The sequence below is a fragment of the Varanus komodoensis genome, unplaced genomic scaffold (genome assembly GCF_004798865.1).
Source record: "Varanus komodoensis strain SLA01 unplaced genomic scaffold, ASM479886v1 scaffold26, whole genome shotgun sequence".
Classification (NCBI taxonomy): domain Eukaryota; kingdom Metazoa; phylum Chordata; class Lepidosauria; order Squamata; family Varanidae; genus Varanus; species Varanus komodoensis.
In genome coordinates this window covers 9,637,227-9,659,314 of record NW_025335684.1, presented here as the reverse complement: position 1 = coordinate 9,659,314, position 22,088 = coordinate 9,637,227, and the positions used below count along the sequence as shown (strand labels likewise).

The following is a 22,088-nucleotide window of genomic DNA, read 5'->3' as shown; positions in this document are numbered from 1 at the left end:
ACAATCGCTCGTGCTCAGAGTCCAGCCGCGGAGCACGCAGGGCCGGAGAAATGCAGGGGGCTGCAGTGGAACCCGGGTGCGGAGGTCCAAGTTCTGGGACTTTTTGGCCAGCTGGGGCAGTGGGCGCCCTCTGTGCCGTTCCCTGTTCTCTTGGAGATGAGCTGCAGTCTTCCCAGGACCCATGGGGAAGGGGGGGGGTGGATTTTTGCAGCAGCCTTTTTGTGAGCTCTTACAACAGGAAGGATTTGTGTGTGGGGGGGGCAGTTAAGACCCTTTTGCTTTGCAAGGAGCTGCTGCTAGCGGAAGGCATCTCTAAATGGTTAGAGTGTTGGACTGGGATTCCGCGTTGGACTAGGGAGCTCTGAGGTAGACCGGGCTTTCCTGTTAATTGTGAACAATGGAGTCTTGTTTCTTCGCTCTTACAATAGGCATGAAGATTTCTGTGACTTCACAGCATCTTGGCCAATGGCACGGAAGCATATGAGCTCCTGGCTGAAGTCTAATGAATATATGCCTAATCCTTGGAGTGCTGGACTCAGGAGATGCGGGTTCTAGTCCTGGTTCAGCCATGTAGTTCTCTGGGTAGCTATGTACTGGTTAGTGACTCTCGGTCTAATCAACCTCACAGGGTTGTTGTGGGGATAAAATGGAGAGGATAAGGACCACCTAAGCCATTTGGGGTCCTGGCAAGGGGAAAAGGTGAGATATCGATGCCATCATGAAAAAGAAAGGCTTTTTTTCTTCTCTGTAGAGCAGCCTCTGCAGTTTTGGGGTTTGTTTGCTTGTTTGTTTTGTTTTAATTTGGAAATATTAAGTCCTTTCATTCTTGTTCTGATTGGTCTTACCCTTGGGAACTGATTGCTGAAGAAGATAAATCAAAGCAATTGAGACTGAAAATAGAGATGAATTATTCCCACTCTAATTTATCCCTGTGTTTTTGAAAGATGAGTCATTAGCAAAAAGTCAACTGGTAATTTCCATACTTCCCAGTGTCCCTTCAGAATATGATTGCTACGTTGGTTCTTCTTCTTCTTTTTTTTTCTTTTTTTCGAGGGAGAGGGGGTTGTAATAAAATAATGATCACTCTTCTGTTTGTGGTTTAATGTCCATGGAAAAGTTCGGCTCTCAAACCGATTTGGCAGTGGTGACCCCGGAGTGTGGACCAGCCCTTGAAATTCAAGGTTAAACCAGAAAAGGCACAGGGAGGAAATATGTGTATTCGCAGAGAGAACCCTGGTAGGCGTTTCTTCTGTGTCAGGAAAAGACAAAACTGCAATTACTTCATGGATCACCTTAAATTGTTTCTCCATTGGGACTGCTGACAGCAGAAACATCTTCACAAGAGGAGAAGAATTAGCCCAAATCCATATTCTATGTATATCAGCAAAACTCTCGGGATTTCCATGCAAAGGCAGCAGTGATTTTTCAACAGCAGAGAGAATGACTAATTTGTGGCAGGGAAGTAGCAGTTTCCTAAATCTTTCTTCCCTAAGCCTATTTTTAGCCTCTCCCTGCCATTCCTGTATCCTACAAGCTCCTCAGATTCCTCTTGCCTTAGGACACCAGAAGGCAATCTGTGGGCCTTCTGATGTTCCTAACCTTTGTCTCCCATCAGCCTTGTCCAGCAAAAGGGATGGTGAAGAATCATGGGTCTTGTAGGCCAAAACTTGTGGATGGACCCCATTTAGAGTCAGGAATGAGCAAAAGTTTGGTCTGCAACTCTCTGGGTGATTTGCCGTAGATTGTCAAGGATTTCTTGGCTCTTTCTAGCAGCAGTAGCATGTTCTCTTCTACTTCTGCTCAGCCCCCATCATGCTCCTGAAATGAGGCTTAGATGGGTCCTATCCAGTAAGTTCTTTTTCATTTTGATACAAAAACAAACTCCTGAGCTTGTGATTCTTAAACTCTGACCATATGGCTTTTGCATCTGGCTCGGGTTGGAAATCTAGGAAGAAAAGTAGATTTCCAAGGCTGAGAAGCATAATTAGTCAGGAAGCAATTGAGAACCATGCCATCTTGGGCAAAGGTGGGGACAGAGGAGAACAACGGGGAGAGAGGAGTGACCTAGCACGATCGTGTCAGGCTGAAAAACTGGACCGGCTTTGTAAAGGCAGGGATTCTCGCCATTTGGCCCATGAGCTGGATGCCAAATCTGGAAGAAGGCGAGGAGGAGGGAGCTGTTGCAGATTGGCATCAGCTCTTCATGTGGGCTGAAGCTGTCCTCCGAAAAAACACCCTGTATCACAGCAAAGCTTGTGACTCCAGTAAAGAACTATATTTTATAGGCTTTCCCTTTTGACATGCTGGAAAGCAGAAAGTGTGGAGAAACATGCTCACCGTGGGCCCAATAATTCCCATCCTCCCTGGTCACCAGGCCCCGGGTGGAGGCTCATGGGAGTCGTAGGCCAGAACAAGTGCGGGGCCACAAGTGGGCTGGAGACCAGGGCACCATCTTGCCCTTTGCCTCAGGAAGGAGCCAGGGCTGTTGTGGACCGGTAGCCCTGGCTCCTTCCACTCAACATTGGGCCCCTGACATGGAGTGCTCCAGGATTTGGGGGTGACACGGGCAGGTGAACGGCTGCCTTTCAAGCCAACCAGGTGGGTAGAGACCTGTTTTCCCCTGCAGAGGAGGGCAGGACACGTTCCAACGGAGCAAAGCTCAGGGAACCCAGGTTCCATGTAGATGCCAGGAAGCACTTCCTGCCACTCAGGACCCCGAGGGTGTGGAATGGGCTTCCACGGGAGGTGGTTGAGGCCCCATCGGGGAGGGTGTTCAAGGACAGGCTGGACATGGTGGGCATGTTGTGAGTGGAGTCGGCTGGTGCCGGGGGTCAGACTAGATGGCCCGGGAGGCCCCTTCTGACTCGCTCTGTTTCTGTGTTTCGATCCCATGTGAGCTTTCCAGCTAAGGAGCAGAACAGCCTCCCTGTGGAAGGGCTGCATCATTCCTTGCCTCAGTGACTTACATTTGGGGCAAGAAGGACCGGGCAAGAGGACTGAGCCCGGGTCCCGGCTGAGCCAAAGCACCCCGACTGCCCTGACCGTGTCTTGCTTCCACACAGGCAAGGCCAGCAACAGCGTGCACTGGGATGAGGACTCCGTCGAGTACATGCCAGCCAACCCGGTCAGGATCGCCTATGTCTTGGTGGTTCATGGCAGAGCTTCCCGGCAGCTGACCCGCATGTTCAAGGCCATTTACCATAAAGACCACTTCTATTACATTCACGTGGACAAGGTAATACATCGCCGGTTAATATATCACCTGCCCCGCCGTCGGCCGTCTTTGCGTGCTCTGCGCAGTGCACCTCGTCGGTCCGGTGCGGGGTGGGCATTTCCTCCCGGGCTTCTATTCCAGCCCTCTGGAGTTCTTCAGAGGGCCGCACCCCCTTTCCCTGTTCCTGTGTCCGTCCTGCCAGCCACTGTGCCTTGGCCACTTCCCTGGCTTTTGTGCAGCTTTCCCCCATCCTAAAAGGCTGAAATCCCATCCCGAGACTTCGTCTCTTTATCTGATTTCTTCCCTGCCCCAGGAGCCACCCGGCTCCTGTTACGAACACGAGGAACGTGAAGCTGCAGCCAGCTGGCATTTTGGCCCACGCCTTTTTTGCCTTTGGCCCCTCCCATCCCTGGAAGCCCCCAAGGCCTTCTCTGAAATGGAATTCGACCCTTAGACTGACAGGGTCCCGTCCCATCCCGTCCCCCACTGCAGCCGTTCCCCTGCCCTTTGTGAATTGCAAGGTTCCCCTTCAGCCCCATGTATGGTTGCAGTCAGCGGCATCCCTGCTCTGGACTGTCTTCAGCCACCCTTTTATCTCGCTCAAGCATCCGCCGTTTGCGTACTTTAACCCAGAAGCCAGTATAAGGTCCGAGATGGACTTGAAATGGCATCGGCCGTCCCTCGGCAAGGCAGAAGTGCATGAGACCGAAGGGTGCTTCTGGATGCTTTCGAATTAACTTGCTGTGAACACACAGATAGGATCTTCACAAAGGCCTGGAGGAATGCGGCAGGAAGGCCTCGATCCTGCGTACCCTTACCTGGGAGTAAAGCCGCTGAGCAGATGTGTCTCCAACTGCACTTGATGTTCTGTCTTCACTAGTTTTGTCTCTCTGTAGTTCTGTTTAAATTCCACTGGGGAGAGAAAACTTTTGAATATGAAAAGGCTGTGGGTTGATTTTGGTGCTAATTTCCTGCCTTCCCCCCACATTTTTTTAAATAAATCCCAGCAAAACATTAAAAAACAAAATCACTCCAGAAGGGGCTCTTCAGTCACATAAATGTTGAGCCAGCATGGCATAGCATATCGGCTAGGACTTGGGAGACCTGGGTTCAAGTCCACACTCTGGACAGGAAGGTGACTTTGGGTGACTCTTAGGCTAAGCTTGTCTCACAGGGCTGCTCTGAGGATGGAGTAGCGAGGAGGAGAAGGATTTAAGTCCTCTCTGGTTCTTCACAAAAGGAACAAAGATAGGAAATAAACTAAATAAATAAATTCTCAGTCAATAAAGCCAAACCATAACAAGAATTTGCTCTAAAAAATCCAGAAGTACAGTTTTTAATAATGGCAGTGGTAGCCTGGGAGGCCAGTGAGTTGTGAAAAAGCACCGAAAGGCTGACCCTGAAAAGTCATTATAGGCATAACATCCCATCATCTCAGGGTCTACAAAGGGAGGAGTCAACAATGGGGGAAGAGAGAGAAAGAGAGAGAGGGATGTTTCCCTGGCTAGCACAAACAGGATCCACATGCCACGGCCTTCTCAGTGGTGACTCCTCTGTACCTCTCTGCTTGGTGAGCAACTGCTGAATTGCCTTGGCAGATTAGACAGTAAGAGTTGTGTAGCGCCCGAACTCTTCGTGTCTCTCTTCCTCCGGGACCACCCATCTTCCCTGTTAATGCAGGCAGCCCTCTGCTATGGAAGAACAAGAAATGCTTGGAAGCCGCATGGGCTTCTGTTTTTTGGAAGCCCAAGCTGTCATTTGTCTAGTTCCTCTGCGGCCTGGTCAGCTGATCAGCTGGGAGGTGGCAGATCGAACGGGAAGCTTTCCCGATCGCAGACACAGGCTGCCGTGTTGAATGTCGCGTTCCCCATCTTGCAATTTCCTCTGCCCAGTTCTGGGTGCCAGTTTCTAAGATGGACATCGACACATTTTAAGAGTTCAGAGGAGGGCAAGAAGATGGTCGGGGGCACGGAAAAGGTTGAAGGCAAGCTGAAGCAGGGACGCGGTAGCCCCAGAGGTGCGTGAGAAATGCAGGTCCCCTGATTTGCAGGCTGGACTGTCTGCCACTGTAGGCCTTCAAGCAGAGGCTGGATAGACAAGTGGACAAAGTGGCCCCCATCTCTAGGGTTCGAACTCACTGCAAGCAGAAATCTAGCACAGCCAAGCTTGCCGATATGCTCTCTTTCTACTTTCAGGGCTTAAAAAACTTGCCCAGAGTAATCCCATGAAGCTGATTAGTGGGTGAATCAGGACGAAAGAAGCACACAGCACATACTGAAGCTGCGTCATTCACTTGCATAAGATGCAGCGATGGGTGCCATTTTGGGTGGCTTTGAAGGGAGATTGGACAAATCCGATGGCAATTAGTCCTAACGGCTATCTGTGGCCTCCAGCCTCTGAGGCAGTGGGGCTGCATGCACCACTGGCCGGAGAACATGAGCTGGAGGATGCTCTTGCCCCCGTGCCTTACTTGTGGGTTTCCCATGCGCAGCTGGTTGACCACTGTGCAAATAGGATGGGGGGTAGATGGACTTCTGGTCCATCCAGACCCCGCCTGGCTGCCCTCATGCTCTTCTTCTGCTCTGCCACGTGGAGTGCCGAATCCTTCCCGGGAACCGTTCACGCCGCCTCCTCGGCAGCTCTGTGTGCCCGTCAGGAGCTGTGGCGGAGCAGTTACGCGCAGGCCCGTGCCTCAGGTCCTCTCATCGAGCCTTTTCCTCCTTTTCCTCCCTTCCCCCATGCAGCGATCCAGCTACCTGCACCGGCAAGTGCTCCAGTTCGCTAGCCAGTATCCAAATGTGAGGGTCACTTCCTGGCGCATGGCAACCATCTGGGGAGGAGCAAGTCTTCTGTCCACTTACCTGCAGGCTATGCAGGACCTGATGGCGATGAAGGACTGGCCGTGGGACTTCTTCATTAACCTCAGTGCTGCGGACTATCCCATCAGGTATGGTGGCCTCCCGCTTTTGAGCTGCTGAGCATTTCCTTCGCAAGCGTCAAGAACGTGATGTCAGAGGGGTCCCTCCAGGACCTGATGGAGGGTCCACCAAGGCCATGTTCTGTTTCCGGCAGCGGCTGGTCCAGTGTGCCCAAGACCATCACAAGCGAGGGAGCCAAGCGCTCCCCTGCCCTGTGGATGCTGAAGGTCTCACGCTCAGCTGCCAGCTACCTGGAGCCAAGTCGCTGGTGGTGGGAAAGCGCCGAGATATTGGAGCAGCCCTGGCAGTTGGGGTGGGAATGCCAGAGCACGTGCCGTGGTGGTGGTGGTGGTGCTGGGCACGGTGGGCAAGCCGTCTGAGCTGGTGCGGGCTGCTTCCCATGGACCCTGAGTTCTAGTGGAGCTCAGATTAGATGCCTTACAGTGTCAGCCAGGGAAAGGGTGCTGGACCGGGGAGGGAGGGGACCACGGGCAGCTCTGGGCCACAGCACATGCCTTGCATGCAAGCGGCCCTCCGCTCGGTCCCCAGCAGTTCCAGGCAGAGGGCCCCTGCTGCGGAGCTGAGAGAGGCAGTCCCTGTCGAGGGTGGCCGCCCCAAGCGTGAGCAGGTCCGGGGTCGCTCTGTGTGACCTCAGCCCAGGCGACGCGAGGAAGAAGTGGTGTGGTGTAGTGGTTAAGAGCGTGGGACTGGGACTCAGACGACCTGGGTTCAAGTCCCCGCTCAGCCATGGAGCCAACTGGGTGACTTTGGGCCAGTCACAGACTCTCAGCCCAACCCGCCTCACAGGGTTGTTGTGGGGATAAGATGGAGGAGAGATGATGTAAGCTGCCTTGAGCCCTTTGTAGGAAAAAGGCAGGATATAAATCGCAATATAAATAAATAAATAAATAAATAAATAAATAAATAAATGACCTCTTCCAAGGCTCTGAAAAGCCCCTGCCCATCAGAGGGGGAGAACCAGGGCTGAATGGACGGTCTCCCCCCAGGTTTGGGAGGGATGCCAAGTAAGGGCCAGAACAGGCATGACTTGAGTTCTGTGTCCAGCAAAGTATGGTTTTCCTGCTCTTCCCGTGTTGACTCCTGATCAGGAGAATCTGATTGGTCTGCTCAGGGCCCTGGCATGAGAGATGAGGGAGCTTTCAAGGTCTGGGCCGAGTCCGCTGAGAGCCAGTGTGGTGCAGCGGTTACAGTGCTGGGCTGGGGACTTGGGAGACCTGAGTTCTAGTGGAGCTCAGTTTGGATGCCAGGAAGCACTTCCTGCCAGTCGGGACCCCGAGGGTGTGGAATGGGCTTCCACGGGAGGTCGCTGAGGCCCCATCGGTGCGGGTGTTCAAGGATAGGCTGGACGTCCACATGGTGGGCATGTCGTGAGTGGAGCCGGCTGGAGCCAGGGGTCAGACTAGATGGCCTGGGAGACCCCTTCTGACTCGCTCTGTTTCTATGTTTCTAGTCCTCATGAAGCTGTGAAGTTCACTGGGTGGCTTTGGGCCAGCCACTCAGTCTCAGACTATCCAGCTTGTTGTTTTGAGAAGATTGGGTGGAGGAGGACCATAAAAGCTGCTTTGGGTTTGTGCCAGAGGGAAAAATGGGTGGGATATAAATATAATGTAATCATAACGCTGCTCTAGATTACAAATGAAACCAACTGCTAGGCAATAATTGTGAAGACATTTCTGCTTTGGCCCTCGGGTGGTACAACAGGGGTTTTTATTGGTTGCCACTCTGGAACCCATCCGCAATGCTAGCAAACGAGCAAACAAACTCTGCTCACCCCCGAGCATCCCGGGATTACAGGGAGCTGTAGTCCTAGACCGTTAGGGGATGATGGGTTGCCTAGCCTAGGGCAATTAATCCGCGGCTGAACAGTAAACCAGAAATGATGGGCAGAGAACCTAGACCTGCATCCAAGGCGGTTCCTTCCATCTGGTTGCTGCGCAGACCCCGTGCAGTTCATCGGAGGACAACGCAGGTATAATAAGCCTTAGAGAGATGTAAAACACTCCGGGACTTGTTTGGAGTGTGTTGTGTACGGAGGTGCTTGTTTCAGAAGCCCTTTTATGTCCTCCAGATGGGCCTGATGGAAACCGACTGCCAGCTAGCTAATAGCTGGTCTTTAAGGAAAGGTCAGTCCAAATAATATGCAAGTCATGGGAGTTGGTTGGAGCTGTCATAAGATGCATTTACTTATTAGCTCTGCTCCAGAGTACAAGCGTGGCTTTGTTCTGCATCGTGACTTTGCTGGCGAGAGGGAGGACTCTTCTGGCGTGCTCTCCATTGATTTAAATGGTGCCCAACGGTGCCCTGAGGGCCAGATGGAGAAGGTTGCTTTGTCCGTTCTGTTCCTGCCTGCTCTCCAAGGGAGGGCGGAGGACGTGGAAGGGCATCTCGCCGAGTGGCGTCAAGGACGGCCACATCTTCTGTGGGGGGAACCTGTAGCTCGGTGGAGGAGATCCCCCGTGCAGCCTGAGCTCTTCTCCCTGGGTGGATCTGGGGGTGAATGCTGCTGAGCTGGCTGAAGCTTGGTGGCCCAAGTGTGATGCTACAGTTCCCATCATTCCCAGCCAGCACGAGCCGTACTTGCCTTCCCCAGTGAATCCACAGAGGGCTGCAGCTCAGTGGGGGAGCGCATGGCTTGTGTGCAGAAGGCCTCAGGTTCGATCCCCAGCACGTCCTGGAAGGGCTGGAAAGATGCCTGCCCGGGGCCCTGGAGGGGTGCTGCTCCACTGAACTGGATGTGGCTTGCTTCGGAGTAGAAGTGTGGACAGGATGGCAAGATTAGGATTTAACCCTGGATTTAAACATAAAGTGGTAAGGGCTGGAAAGGGGAGACTGAGTCCCTAAGCTGAGCCTGACAGCCACGATTGGCAGGGATATCCCAGACCAACAGAATTGCAACCATATTCATCCTTCCAACAACCTTGTAAAGTAGGACAGTTGTCTTGCCCCCCGCTTCTCAGGTATGAGGCTGACCATCTTCTCTACACCCCCTAAGACAGAACCATAATTTGAACCAGAGACTTCATTATCTGTAGCTCCTTGTCTTAGCATGGCCTTCCCCAGCTTGGTGGCCCAAGTGTGATACTACAGTTCCCATCATTCCCAGTCAGCACGAGCCTTACTAGCCTTCCCCAATGGTCTTCGCAAGCTGGCAGCTTCCAGATGGGTGGTGCTACAATTCCCATCATCCCCAACCAGTGTGGGTATTACTTGCAGCTGGCGCAGCCTTCCCTAGTCTCCTGCAAGCCTGATGTTTTGCATGATGGCCTGCTGGCCCTCCTGACCACAGACCATACTGGCTGGGAGTGATGGAGGTTGCAGTCCAATCCATCGGGAGGGCACCAGGTTGCAGGAGACAGACTCAGCCATGGTAGATTTCAAAGCCCCACAGGCATTTCTGGAGCCTTGTGGGGGAAAGTTCATAGAAAGCGGAAACTCTGCAGAACCGTTCAGTTAAAAATACATCTAGAATTCCGTGTATGTGCAGGGAGGGGGTTTGGTGAGAGGAGCACTTCCATGATGGAAAGCCCAGTCCTCCTCAAGGAAGCTGGAAACTTTGCCACGTAGCTGAGCTGACAAAATGGACAAATTGTCTAAGAATTAGGAACGGGAACGTCCGGGCAGTACCATGGCAACGAAGTGGGGCCTCATTCATAAACTGTTGGGATGGGCCTACAGGATGGGTTGAAGCTCAGGTCTCTAAGCCTCATCCAGCCCCTCCCTCTTTGTGGCTCTCCGGAGTCCCCCTTTTCTCTTGACCGTGGATCGGTTTTCCCCAGCTGTTGTTCCTTTCCTCCCCTTCTGTAAGGCTGAAATGCTGATCACAAGCTAACTTATTATTATTATTATTATTATTACTATTATTATTATTATAACATTTCTATGCCGCCCCTTGCCGAAACCTCGGGGCGGCTTACAACACGATAAAATACATTGAAATACAATAGCACATAATAAATTACCATTAAATACAAAAATACAAAAAATACATTGATTTACAAATATAAGATTAAAATTATCAGTATAAATTAAGTAAATAAAAATATAGGAGGAGAAAGAGAAGGAAGAAGAAGTTGCCCTGGCCAGATCATATGTTTTAACAATTCAAATGATGTTTAAATAAAAAGGTCTTTACCTGGCGCCGAAAAACCAGTAACGACGGTGCCAGGCGGACCTCTTTGGGGAGTGAATTCCATAGGTTGGGTGCCACCGCAGAGAAAGCCACTTAGTGGCAGGCAGAGCTTTAAGATGCAGGATTTTTAGCCTCGTCCCCAAGAGGCGATCCCAAACTGAATTCGGGCCTTGTGTCAAATGGGTTGACCGAAAAGTGCACACCTGAATGGGTATGTTACATGGAAGTGGACACACGGACACGTGACTGTACTGGGGAAATCGGAAAAGGTGCGCAAACAAAAAACAAGTGTGTCCATCTTGAGAAATGCACTCAAGGATACATCTGATGCAGCCGAGGTGATGGATGCCATTTTGGAAAAGCTTGGCAGCTTCATCCATACCTAGGAGGTGTGCTGGCACCTCTTCACAATCTGTGCAAACCAGAGAGAACCTGCTAGATCAGACCAAAGGCCTGTCTGAGCTGGGATTCTGCTTGCCACACTGGTCACCCAGGTATCTCTGAGCTGACCTCCAATATGGCATGAGGACTACCACACCTTCCTGTTTCTGAAGCCCAACAAAGGGGATCCAGAGGCACTGTTCCTGCAGTCCTGAATCCAACAGTGAAGTCTGCAATGAAGGGTTAGGAAAGGTCCCAGATGAGATGGTTGATAAACTGTGTCGTCTCAATGGTAGCAATATCAGAATGGTAGAACAAGGGTGGTGAACCTCCAGCCCATGGGCCAGGTCTGATGCTTGACTCTGCACCTCCACGGTTCCCCAGATGGCACATCACAGTTTTACCAGCCGCCCATCAGCCTCTTCCCTCTTCCTAGACGGTTAAAACACCAGTCCTAAGGCTAAATGCTAACGGAAAGAGACTTTGGCTGCAAGATATTGGGTAGAGGTTCCTTTGACCCCACATCCTTCACATGGAGTCCCCTGAAACTCAAGGCTGAAAGTGGCCCACTCCTGATGTGCAAAAACACTTGTGAAAATAAAGTGTAAGACTGATAAAGGTCAAGATAAAGTTTAATACTGAGCCATTTTTGTGGGCCCATTTTGGATATCAGAAAAATGGTATGTGGAGGCAAATTCCAGCGATGGGTGGAGATAGTTGGGGTAAATTTCAGAGATGGGGTTGCACAAGATATACCAGCATTATTCAGCAGGACCTCAGACTGGAGGCATCCATTTTTATCTCCCAATAATGCCCTGTAAGCAAGGTACATGGTGGTTTACCACTGTTCCAATAGTAGTTACAGGAAATTGAAATGGTGGCCAAAGAAGGATCCACCAATGAATGTAGCTTTCCGGTCAATAGTATTCACCTTGAAAACTGAAAGAGGGAAGGCACTTCAGCCCCTTCTTTGACCAGTAGGGTGTTCCACCCCCAGATGAGCTGGAAGTTTTCCTTTGAGGACTGTTGGTTCAATTCCTTACAAGAAAAACCATGTCCAGTAGCTCTATTGACTAATCATTTTGATAACAAGGGAAAAGAAAATTAAATTGCCCTGCAATAGTTTGTTGGGTTGAATTTTTAGTTAACCGTGATGAGCAAAGCTATAATTTACATCGAAGCGCCGACATTTCAGCTTTCTCGTGTATTGCAAGCCCTTCGGAACGAAAATAGAAAACTGCATTTTATAAACTGCAGAGACAATTTGGTGCCTGGGGGGAGTTTCCTAATCAGCCGAGCTGTCACGAGTGTAGCGGGCAGGGCGGAGGCAGTGCAGAATAAATGGAGCTGGCCGGAGCGGGATGCTCGGATTGCCATCTGCACCACTTTCTCTGTGCGATGCCCAGCTGACCTTGGCCACAAGGGAGTGTGACCTTCAGGCCCAGGCAGGTGCCCATGTAGCCCCCTGAAGCACCCATGATTCTTCTGTGCCCAGTGCTGGAGGAATCCCCATTGTTAGACCCCTTCTCAGCAGGACAAAGTAATGAGGACAAAATAATGAAGGTCCACAGGAGGCCGAGCCGGCCATCGGTAGAGCTGTACCTGCAGCTGAAGCTCTCCTGTGTCGTTCTGGGATGAGAGAATAATTAGGCAATCGGGAATAGCTGGTGGAAAGAGGGCTTAGAAACCCCAGTGTCCGGAGAGAACGGATGGCATGTGCATTGTGGAGTGGTTATTTGGGACTGCTGAAGATCACACGCTTCTGACCTTCGGGGTGCTTCATCCCCGGTTCTGTCATTCCGGCACAGCCTCCTGCCCTGGCCTGCCCGCTCCTCCGTTGATCCGTGAAGCTGCCAGTTGACCTGCTCCATCTCTGCAGAGCTTCCATCCGGCTTTCTGCACTCACTGAGCCCGAGGGAGCCCGTGGCAAAGCGCCTTCTCTGTGGCTCCCCTGCTGACATCAGCCCCCCCCCCCCCACACACCACCAGATCTCACTGGTGGTTCCTTCCGTATGTGCTTTCCAGAAATGCACTGTGCTTTGATGTACCCGCTTCATGCGTCCACACACATGGGGCCAAGATCACCATGAACTTCCTGACTGAGCAGCGATGGGATCTGGGTTTCCCTGGATCTTGTCCAACACTCCAATCCAGCCTTCCCCAATCCAGAGCCTTCCAAAAGTCTGGATTCTTAGCTCCCATCCACCATACACATGGTCAAGTTGCGTTAGCTCGGACACCACACAACTAGCTAACCCTACGTTTCTCTGATCCATTTTTTCTCCAGTGTAATTACACCTCCACATACAAACCCCAGGGTACCTCAGCAAGCCCCACGCCAGGGACACGCATGTGCACAAGCAGTCTGGCCAAAGAAGTCTTCGTTGTGCGTTGTTGTTTTCCGTGAGATTTTTTTGGCCCAGTTTAAAAGACTCGAAACCCTCTGCTGAAGCCCAGATGAGCCTGCAGCAGGCCCTGGAGCTTCAGGTGTTTATCCAGAATATGCACCAAGTGTTTTCCTGTCTGTTGTTCAGAGCCATAACACAATCCCAGCCCTTTTCTACTCGCATACGGTTTCCCTGCTCCTGGCCCCATGGTGAATTTCACAGTCAGGTGTGCCACCTCTAAACAATAGCATGTCCATTTCTGACATCAGTTTCTCCGGGTGGGTATCCGTGTCTCATCCAAGTGGTGTCACTCCTGCACTGCAAAGAGTATCAGAAATGCATTTTGCTGGGTGGGCTTTGTGCAGTTAGTAGAACCAAGCTGGGAGAGGGTTCCCCCAGCCCTTATCAGAGCTCTGCAGATGGCCAGTGCTGCAGGTCCTGGCTTGTGGCCCAAATTCACCCACATCTTGGATGGGCTGCCTGGGCGTGTTTTCATCCATTGCGGCGTCGGCAGCTGGCACTGTCGGGCAGACGCCAGCTCCCAAGCGCCCCTGCAGGGGCCACTGGCAGTGAGTTCTGGCTCTTGTACCCGCCCTGGCAGCTGGGTGCAGGAAGCTGGCCACCATTTTGAAATCCCCCACAATGCCCGCAGGGGCATTGTATCCTGGTGTTGTGGGTAGCTAATTGACTGTGGTGGTGCCACATGTCACACTACCGCTGCCACTACTAGCACCAGTGACTTAAGGGGTGGAGGCAAGGCAGTGATGCTCGGAAGTGAACCAGCAAAGAGCAATAATCAGGAATCTCAGCAATCCGGGGCCAGCCCTGGTGCTGGTCCCTTTTCTTCTGTTTTTATATCATTTTTTGTTTTCCCAACAAACCTTGACCCAACTGTTGCTGTAGCGAGCTTGTGACCCAGTTCTTTACAAGTAATCCAGGGTGTTTTGATACATCTCTAGCAGATACCCCCAAATCTGGTCAACATCAGCCAGAGCTTCAAGTCAGGCTATTTTTAGGCCGACTGGCCTCACCTCCGTCCCTCCTGAGACTTGTCCCATGGTGGCAGGGCCAAAGGAAAAGGGCAGGCCAGAATGGAAAGTAGGCCAACTTATTTTAGCGAAAAGCTTCCCCTGCCAGTGACTAAGCCTGAAGAGGGTCAGTTCAACCTTTTGGAATGGTGGGAAAGTGTGCAGAGGGTTGGTGGTTGAAGGAAAGGGGCGGGGCCAGTGGAAAGGGGCGGGGCCACCTGGAGAGCCCACGGGCCGGCCCTGGTCTTGAGGTTCTGCACTTCTGCTGTACGCTGGGATGTGCGAGACAAGTGGTATCCACATACTGAACAGCCAAGAAAACTCTGAACCAGTTAAGTAGAAAAGATGTTTCAAGCAACATGCGTTTTTAATTCAGTAGCATTATAATTAGAAAAGGCACTTACGAGATGGATGTATCAACTCCATAAAGGAAAGCACAGTCTTGCATTTACAAGAGCCAAGTAGCCCTGTGGAATCAGTCAGAAACAATTCTTGGGTTACTGGAGTCAGAATCACCAAAAAGATTCTGGCTCTTCCTAACAAATTTAAATTGTAAAATAAATAATATGTTAAAATTTACTATATCACAGATAATAATTTGAGTAGTCTATTTTTTCAGGTTATATTTTCAGGATATATTTTAATTTCATATATTAGTGAAAGCAGCGCCCCAAGAAAAAATTCACAATGGCAAAAGAAGCGTCAACAAAGTCAGCTGTTTTTGAATGCTTTACAGCGACAACAGATGGGAAATATTATGTGTGTTTATGCATTACAGAAGGTGATGCTTGTGAAAAGGCATGTGATGCCAAAATTAGTTGTTTCTGAGGTTCTGATAAAAATGCACCTACAAGAGCATCAAGAGCAGCAGTTTGTAGACTGAGTGCTTTCAATCCATATAGGAAAAATAATTAGTACATTTATTTCCTATATTGATACTTAAATAAAGGAGACAAAGGTACCATAAATTGAGGATTTGGGTTGGAGTCAAAAGTTTTATGTACCGATTCCACAGCCCTGCTGCTGTCAAGGACGGGACTTGTTGGACGGCCCTCGCTCCGTCATATGGTCCCCGTATGTCAGAGACAACTTGACGGCACATAACAACACAAATTAGAGAACACTCTGGACCTGCCGACTAACACACTAACTGCTAACACAACTGGGGAAAGAGCTCTGTGTGTGTGTTTTCCATTAACCAGAAGCTCTTAAATTTATTCTTGGTTGAAGCCAAAGGAGAAAAGTGAAGATAATCTCTGAAAAGATCGTCTTAGCTAGCTGGCATTTGCCTAGAAATGTACCCCAAGATGTCAAGCATTGAGGCCTTTTCATGTGGAAAGATGGCTAAGTAAATTCCCTAAGTGTCTATTCATCCCACATAAGATGGCGAGCCAGTGAAGCAGCAAATGTGAAAATTGGCATGGCTTTACGACGGAGGGGGAAATAGATAGATATAGATATATAGATATGTATGATGCCAAATTGAGATACAAATTCTGACCCTAGCGGCCTTGCAAGTCTGCCTGAACGTGGATCAAAGGGAGGGCCCAGGCCGCTGCAATCTGGCCATTTAGGGTGATTGATAGACAGATGTTCCAACTGGTCTGGACTCAGTCAATGGTTAACTCGTTGGTTATTCATCAGCACAATAATGAACTGCTGCTTCAGATGGCCGGAGAGTTTTGTAAATGGGAGCTCCCAAGCAGGCTGGCTGTTTTGATAGAGTCGCCCTGGATTATTCTAGGCTGCCTGCTCCGCTTCAAGTGTGAATCATTTCTACTCCGTGGGTACCCTCTTGAAAAGGGGGCCCCCGCCACTCTTGAAAACGGCATGCCATGGGACTGTCCGCAGCTTTCCTAACTTTCGCCTCTGCACCAGCACTCTCGAAACACAAAGCTTCTCCTGCAGCACAGCAAATGGGCCTGTCACCATGCTTAACATCTGGTTCCGGAGCTGAACCAGTGAGACGTGAAGCCAACGTTGCTGTTTGTCCTCAGAAATGATCAGGAGTGCTTCTGTCTGGTCAGCCCTTCTTTTTCCCTGGATACTGTAAGATGTTCGCGCTTAGAGGAGTTCATTCGTCTCAACACCCTCAGTTTTCCATTTGTTTCCCCCCAAATGACAGTCAGCATCTTGCAGCTACAGAAAAAACTCAGAGATTAGTGAATTCTCTGGAGAAAAGAGCCATTCGTTAGATTTAAGGGTTATTTAAAAGCAGTTTTTTTGGACTTCTGCAAACCACATCGCTGAGACTTCCCTCAAGGTTACCTTTGGCACCACTTCGGCTACCAGCTGCTCAGCACTCACTGCTTGGGCTTTCTATATTTTACTCTTAGTTTTGCTGACAGTGCTGATAGAGAGAGGGTTGATATTTAAATTCCAGAGAGAGAGCACAAACGGAGAAGAACTAAAGTGTGTGTGAGAAAGAGAGACAAAGACAGACAGACACACACACACACACACACACACACAGAGAGAGAGAGAGAGAGAGAGAGAGAGAGAGAGAGAGAGAGAGAGAGAGAGAGCACAACGTGGTGTCTTGAAAATTAATCCTCATTTCTGGGTACCACAATTCTTCCGTTAGTCTTCATGTGTTACAAGCCTCCACTTCGTGCATGCTGGTTTTAAAATACTCTTTTATGTGCTCCCTTCCTATTTGCCTTTTCCGAGTACTCTGAAGGAGTGCGAAAGATTTTACACGTGTGCTTCCTTTGCGTGTTGTGTGTGGTATTTACATGTGCTTTGCACGAAGCTAGAAGCAGGAGGAGTAATTCAATTTTTAAAAAACGAAGAGCAAAATACACTGTTCAACTATATTTCATATATGAAATAAAAACATGATCAGAGAAGTATCTTCAAGAACTGCAGATCTGTTTGCATTAACCCCTAATGAATTTCCAAATACAGTTATGTTATTATGGTAGTACTTATTGCATTTGTTATTTTATGGATTTATTTCCACCTGTTCCGAGTACTGAGGTCCAAGACTGCTTATGACATTAAAAACATATACATGACTAGAAATATGCAAAAGTTAAAATGATAATTATATTAATGGAGTGTTAAAATTATATAAAATACCAACTTGAAAATGCTAAAATTATGCAAAGTAGAAATAATCCAGCGCAGTCTCAGAGGTCCAGTCAATTCCCAAAGGCCTGCTGGAACAGAAAGATTTTGGTCTATCTCCGAAAACCCCTTGGAGAGCTCCAGCTGAACTTCCCTGGGGCAGAACTTCCAGAGCCTGGGACAGTCACCAAGGAAGCTCTCTCCTCCATTTCCACCAAGCATGCCTGTGAAGGGCCCTAAGGGCCTTCCTGGAAGTTCTTAGGGTCTGGGCAGGTTCATAAGAGAGAATAAAATGGTGCTTTCTGCTGTGTGACAGATTATGTTCATGTAAGGGGAAGCAGTTCTGATGTTTGAGCAAATGAAGAAGTGCATCTGATCTAAATAATTTCTTTCAGGAAGCAAAGCTTTCCATGGACTTTTCTTAGTTGCCCTCGGAGACTAACCAAATGGTGTTTTCCAAGTCTGAACTTGTCTTTTTCTAATAATTTGTCTGATGTTTGTGGCCAAGGTTATATTCTTTTGTAAAAAAAGATTTAAAAATTCAAATTGTTTTGCAGGACAAATGACCAGCTGGTTGCATTCCTTTCCCGATATCGAGACATGAACTTCTTGAAGTCACACGGAAGAGACAATGCAAGGTAATGTCACCTTTTCTGTGCTTCTGGAAGTGTCAGCAAAAACATTATGACTACTTTCCTCTTCCAAATAATCCAGTTAAAGCAGCGGGAAGCAACATGGTGTCTGCAAGCATCTTTTCTGTGCCTTCCCCTCAATGTTCTACCCCTCTCACTTTCTCTCCCCTCAACACTTTCCTGCATTGGCATCCTACCTTTTTTCCTTCCAAGGAACTAAAGGGAATTTAGACAATCCTTCTCCTCTCCGTCTTATCCTAACAACAACCTTATGAGATCGGTTAGGCTGTGGTCCTGCTATCCAGTCAATTTTGCTTTACGCCAGCTGTTAAAATCAGATTCCTGAGTAGAACCTGGCACAACGTTTGGCCCTTATGGGACCTCTGTCCTTCCATGTGAGTGGCCTGGTGTATTTCAAAATGCTTTCTTCACTTTCTGCAGCCTCCTATCCCCGCATAAGGCAAACAGGGCCATGTCTATGCTTCTCTCTCTGGAGCGACAAGCGTTGTCATTTTATATTCCCTGGCATGTCAAGATGCTCAAAAATATGGAAAGCTCTTTTTATGTTTTTCTTCTGTAATCTATAATCCACAAAAAAAAACCCAAACCACCCCCAGTGTTTCATGAGATCAGCTTCTGTGTAACAGATGTTTTTCTTGATAATGCAGATTATCTAAGACTGGAAATGCACTGCACCATGTTTTTTTGGGGGGGTTGCTTTTTTGTGGGGGCTGTGTGTGTGTGTGTGCACGCGCGCAAACATAGGATCATTATTTTTTGTTCTGGTTAATATTCAACTTGGGTGGTGGTATTCTTGTCAGTTTGGATGTGAGGCAGTGCTATTGAAGAAGAAGTGGACGCTTTCTGCCTACTTGGAGAACTTTCTGTAGTTAAGCAGATGCAAATTCATGCATAAGTTAAAAGGGAAGGGAAGGAAAAAGATAAAAACTCAAGTACCCCAACAAGAATGACTCTGGTAGAATGTTGAGCAACAGAATGTTGCAGGTTTCACTTGGGGATGGGAAGGAAAGGGGTGGCTAGAAGCCAGGATCTTGGATCCTCTCCAGAGTTAGCATTTCTGCTAATGCTCCTTTTCCGTGGCAGACCTTGCCTCACGTGGCTCAGAACATCAGGAAAGCATTGCTGACCTCCAAGATAATTCACTGGTCATGTAGCCAGGCTTAAGTGGCCATATAAATAGGAAGGACCTAATCAAAACAGCCTCACCACAATAAATATACACAAAGATTAAATGTTCCACCAGTAATTCCACCTGTAGACTAAACAGTGGAAATACAGCGGATCCCAGGAGCAGCAACAACCCACACGGAGCGTTGTCCCGGCCAGAGCACGCTCTGCTGGTCTCTAGGCACCTCAGCAGCCCATGCAGGCCTGCAAGGTGTTCCGCCCTTGGATCTCCCAGTTCATGTGGCTCAGTGTTGCTAACAATTCAGAGCAGCCCTCTGAGGTTTCAGGCAGAGGACTTCTCTGCACCACCTGGAGGCACCGGGAACTGAACCGTTGCATGCGAGCCGTGGAGGTTCTGCCATGGAGCTCTACAGCGCAGCAGCAGGAGCAAGGACCTACTCTCCTGAAGCCCTCGGCCCACAGCTGTAGGGAAGGGAGAAGTATCTGGTGGGGAAGGACAGCTCTCCCAGGGCTTGGCTCCTCGTGCGTAGCACACCACACCGCGCAGGGGTTATCGGACGGATAGCTCTGCAGAAGAGCCTCAGAAGGATCTGGAAGTACGCTCTGATTTGGATGAAGTGTGGGGAGATGTGGAGATTAAAACACCAAGGACAAAAGAAGTCCAGGGAAGGAGGAAGGATGCTGGGCAGTTCCTGAAATAAGGGAAAGCGAGAGCCTTTCTAAGAGCAGGAGGATGGGGGGATGTCTGATGGGGAAGGAAAACTCGAGAAAGGCTCTGAGAAATCGGGAACTGCCTGGAGGGTTTAGTTTGGGGGATTTTGGTTGTGGGGAAGGGAAGAGCATTAGTGATTGGTCTGCAATCAACTTTCAATGGGGTCATTTTGCATTCATGATCCGATTCTATAGAAAGCTAGCAACGCCTGTTTCTTTTGTTCTTCTAAGGTAAAGCTGGATTCACTTGCTTTCATCTTCGCATAATTAAGTGGATGAGAAGAACTGCTCTGGCGTAACTCTGGGAGGGAGGGAGGGAGGGAGGGAGGGAGGTTGTGGCATTCAGGATGCTGAGCCCTACAACTGCAATCCCTCCTGGCCAGCATAGCGAAGGCTGGGGGTCATGGAAGTTGTGGGCCAAGGGCACAAGTTGCCCCCCCCCCCAATGGAGGAATCCTGGGCCCCAAGTTGGAGGCCTGTCCCTTCCACTTTGTGGTGTCTGAGAAAGGGATTCTGAATGCATCCTACAAATGCTTCCACTTGGGATGAGTGGCTCTCTCAGTCCTCTCCAGGGTGCTGGGTCTGGTGGCCTGCTTTGCTGCTGGGACTCCTCTTTTAGACCAGCACACAGCATCAGCCCTGCCCTGGAGAATGGTAGCTCAGCCAAGTGTCACGGACGGGGAAGAGAGTCAGGGGACCTGGTCGAGAAGAGGTGGAGAGGCTGGTGCAAACGATCTGGGTCCGAGTCCAACACCGCCCTGATTTTGGGGTGTCCAAGTTCAGTTTTATGGCTGTGTTCCATACTGTGATTATGCCGATAAAGTATGCTTACGTTTCGCCACCTGTTCTGCCCCGACTTCAGGCTGCAGGTTCGAGTGCCCCAAGAACTCAACAGCTCAGTTCAGATTTACATACGAGAAGGCTTTATTGAAAAGGCGAGCAAATGACTCCAGAAGTGAGCATCACGAGGGGGTTAGCAGGCAAGGAGACGCTTACAGGGCCGGGTGTGTGGCTCCAATCAGCTGGCCCAGAGGGTCAGGGCGCTTGCTGTCTGAGCAGCCCTGCCCAAGGGAAAATGGCCAGCCTCTGCAGACGGCTTGCCGGGAAGGGGATGGCTGCGGAACTGGGGCAGGGCCCAGGCAACGCGCACCTGCGCAGCTATATGCAGCTTCCCGTCATCAGATTCTGTGGGACCTGAAGGTTCCCATCCTCGTTAGCCGGCCGCAAGTCGTAACACCTGAGGCTTTCCATCAATGTCAGCAAGGCTTCTCATAACATACCCTAAATAGCCCAATTAACTACTCACAGAACAAGGCATGAGCTCGTTAAGCTAATCACGACTCCAAGCAGAAGCTCATTAACTGGTCCGATAAGGTGGGATCCCAGGCCAAGCACGGCGGCATGTTTAGTCCTCTTCCAGGGCCTCTGGAAAGCTAAGCAAGAGGTAACTCTGGGGCAGCGTCTTCCACCTCTGCCAAGCAAGGCCTAGCGGCTAGAGACGCAGGCCCTGGTTTTGGCAGCTCAGACCCAATGCGCCACCCAGGGAAAATCTCTCTCCTGGGTGGTATAGCAGTGTCATTTATAAGTGCATGAAAAAATAAGAAGGCCCAGCCAGGGCATTTTGGTGCCCAAGCCAGAGGATAAGATGGTTTCCTGTCTCAAGGTCACTGGACTGGCAGCGCGTTCTTACTTCAACTTTAGCAATGGAATGGTATCTTTCAACAGGGCAGCAGGTTAGGTTAGGGGGCCCAGAAGAGGTGAGGGGGCACCCATGGTGGTGGCATCACATGGCAGGGAACAGTTGAGCGGTTTGGGGGAAACCGCCCTGGAGTTTTTAGCACTGCATCCCAGTTCCCGCCACCTGGTGCAAGCACGTCGTTCTCTCTAATGGTAGGGAGAACCCTGGCTAGAAATGGCCAGCAGAGGTGCTCTGGAGTTGGAAAACCAGCCAAAGGAAAGGGTGTACCAGTTTCTCTTTGAAATTTGGCTGCACTAGACAATATGGGGGCGGGTGATGGTGGGAAATAATGCATCTCACAGATCCTTTCAGACTTGGGAGCCTCACCACTGAAGAAAAATGCATTTCCAAACTGGATTGTATCATAGACATGTGAAGCCTGTTAAATACGCAAACTGTTTGCTGAGCAAATCCCTTTGACTTTGGAAATGGCATCGGCCTCATTCTGACTGGCGGGCGCTGCTTTTGCTGACGTTCCTGTCAGGCAGTGGAGCTAAATTGGAAAAGCAATAAGGAAAGGTCAGGGAGATTGTCTTCTCCTTGGGTCTGACTCACCTGAGCGCTGCTCCTCAAACCCTGCAGCTGACTAAATAGAAGGATTTTTCAAAAAGAGAGAGAATGCGTTAGGACAGTTCTGCACAATGCCAGCCCCAGGATGCCGGCCACATCAAAAGGAAGATAAGCAGCCCCAGTGAAGGAAACCAGCATTTC

General features: G+C 49.9%; 1 protein-coding gene across 1 annotated transcript in view; it reads left to right on the top strand.

Moving 5' to 3' along the window:
- XYLT1 (xylosyltransferase 1) overlaps nt 1-22,088 on the top strand; it is a 127,070-nt gene that overhangs the window by 63,782 nt on the left and 41,200 nt on the right. Inside the window, exons 3-5 of the mRNA XM_044433280.1 lie at nt 3,063-3,235; nt 5,959-6,161; nt 17,705-17,785. Of these exons, the coding sequence (XP_044289215.1) occupies nt 3,063-3,235; nt 5,959-6,161; nt 17,705-17,785 (457 nt within the window). The remainder of the gene's footprint in view (nt 1-3,062; nt 3,236-5,958; nt 6,162-17,704; nt 17,786-22,088) is intronic.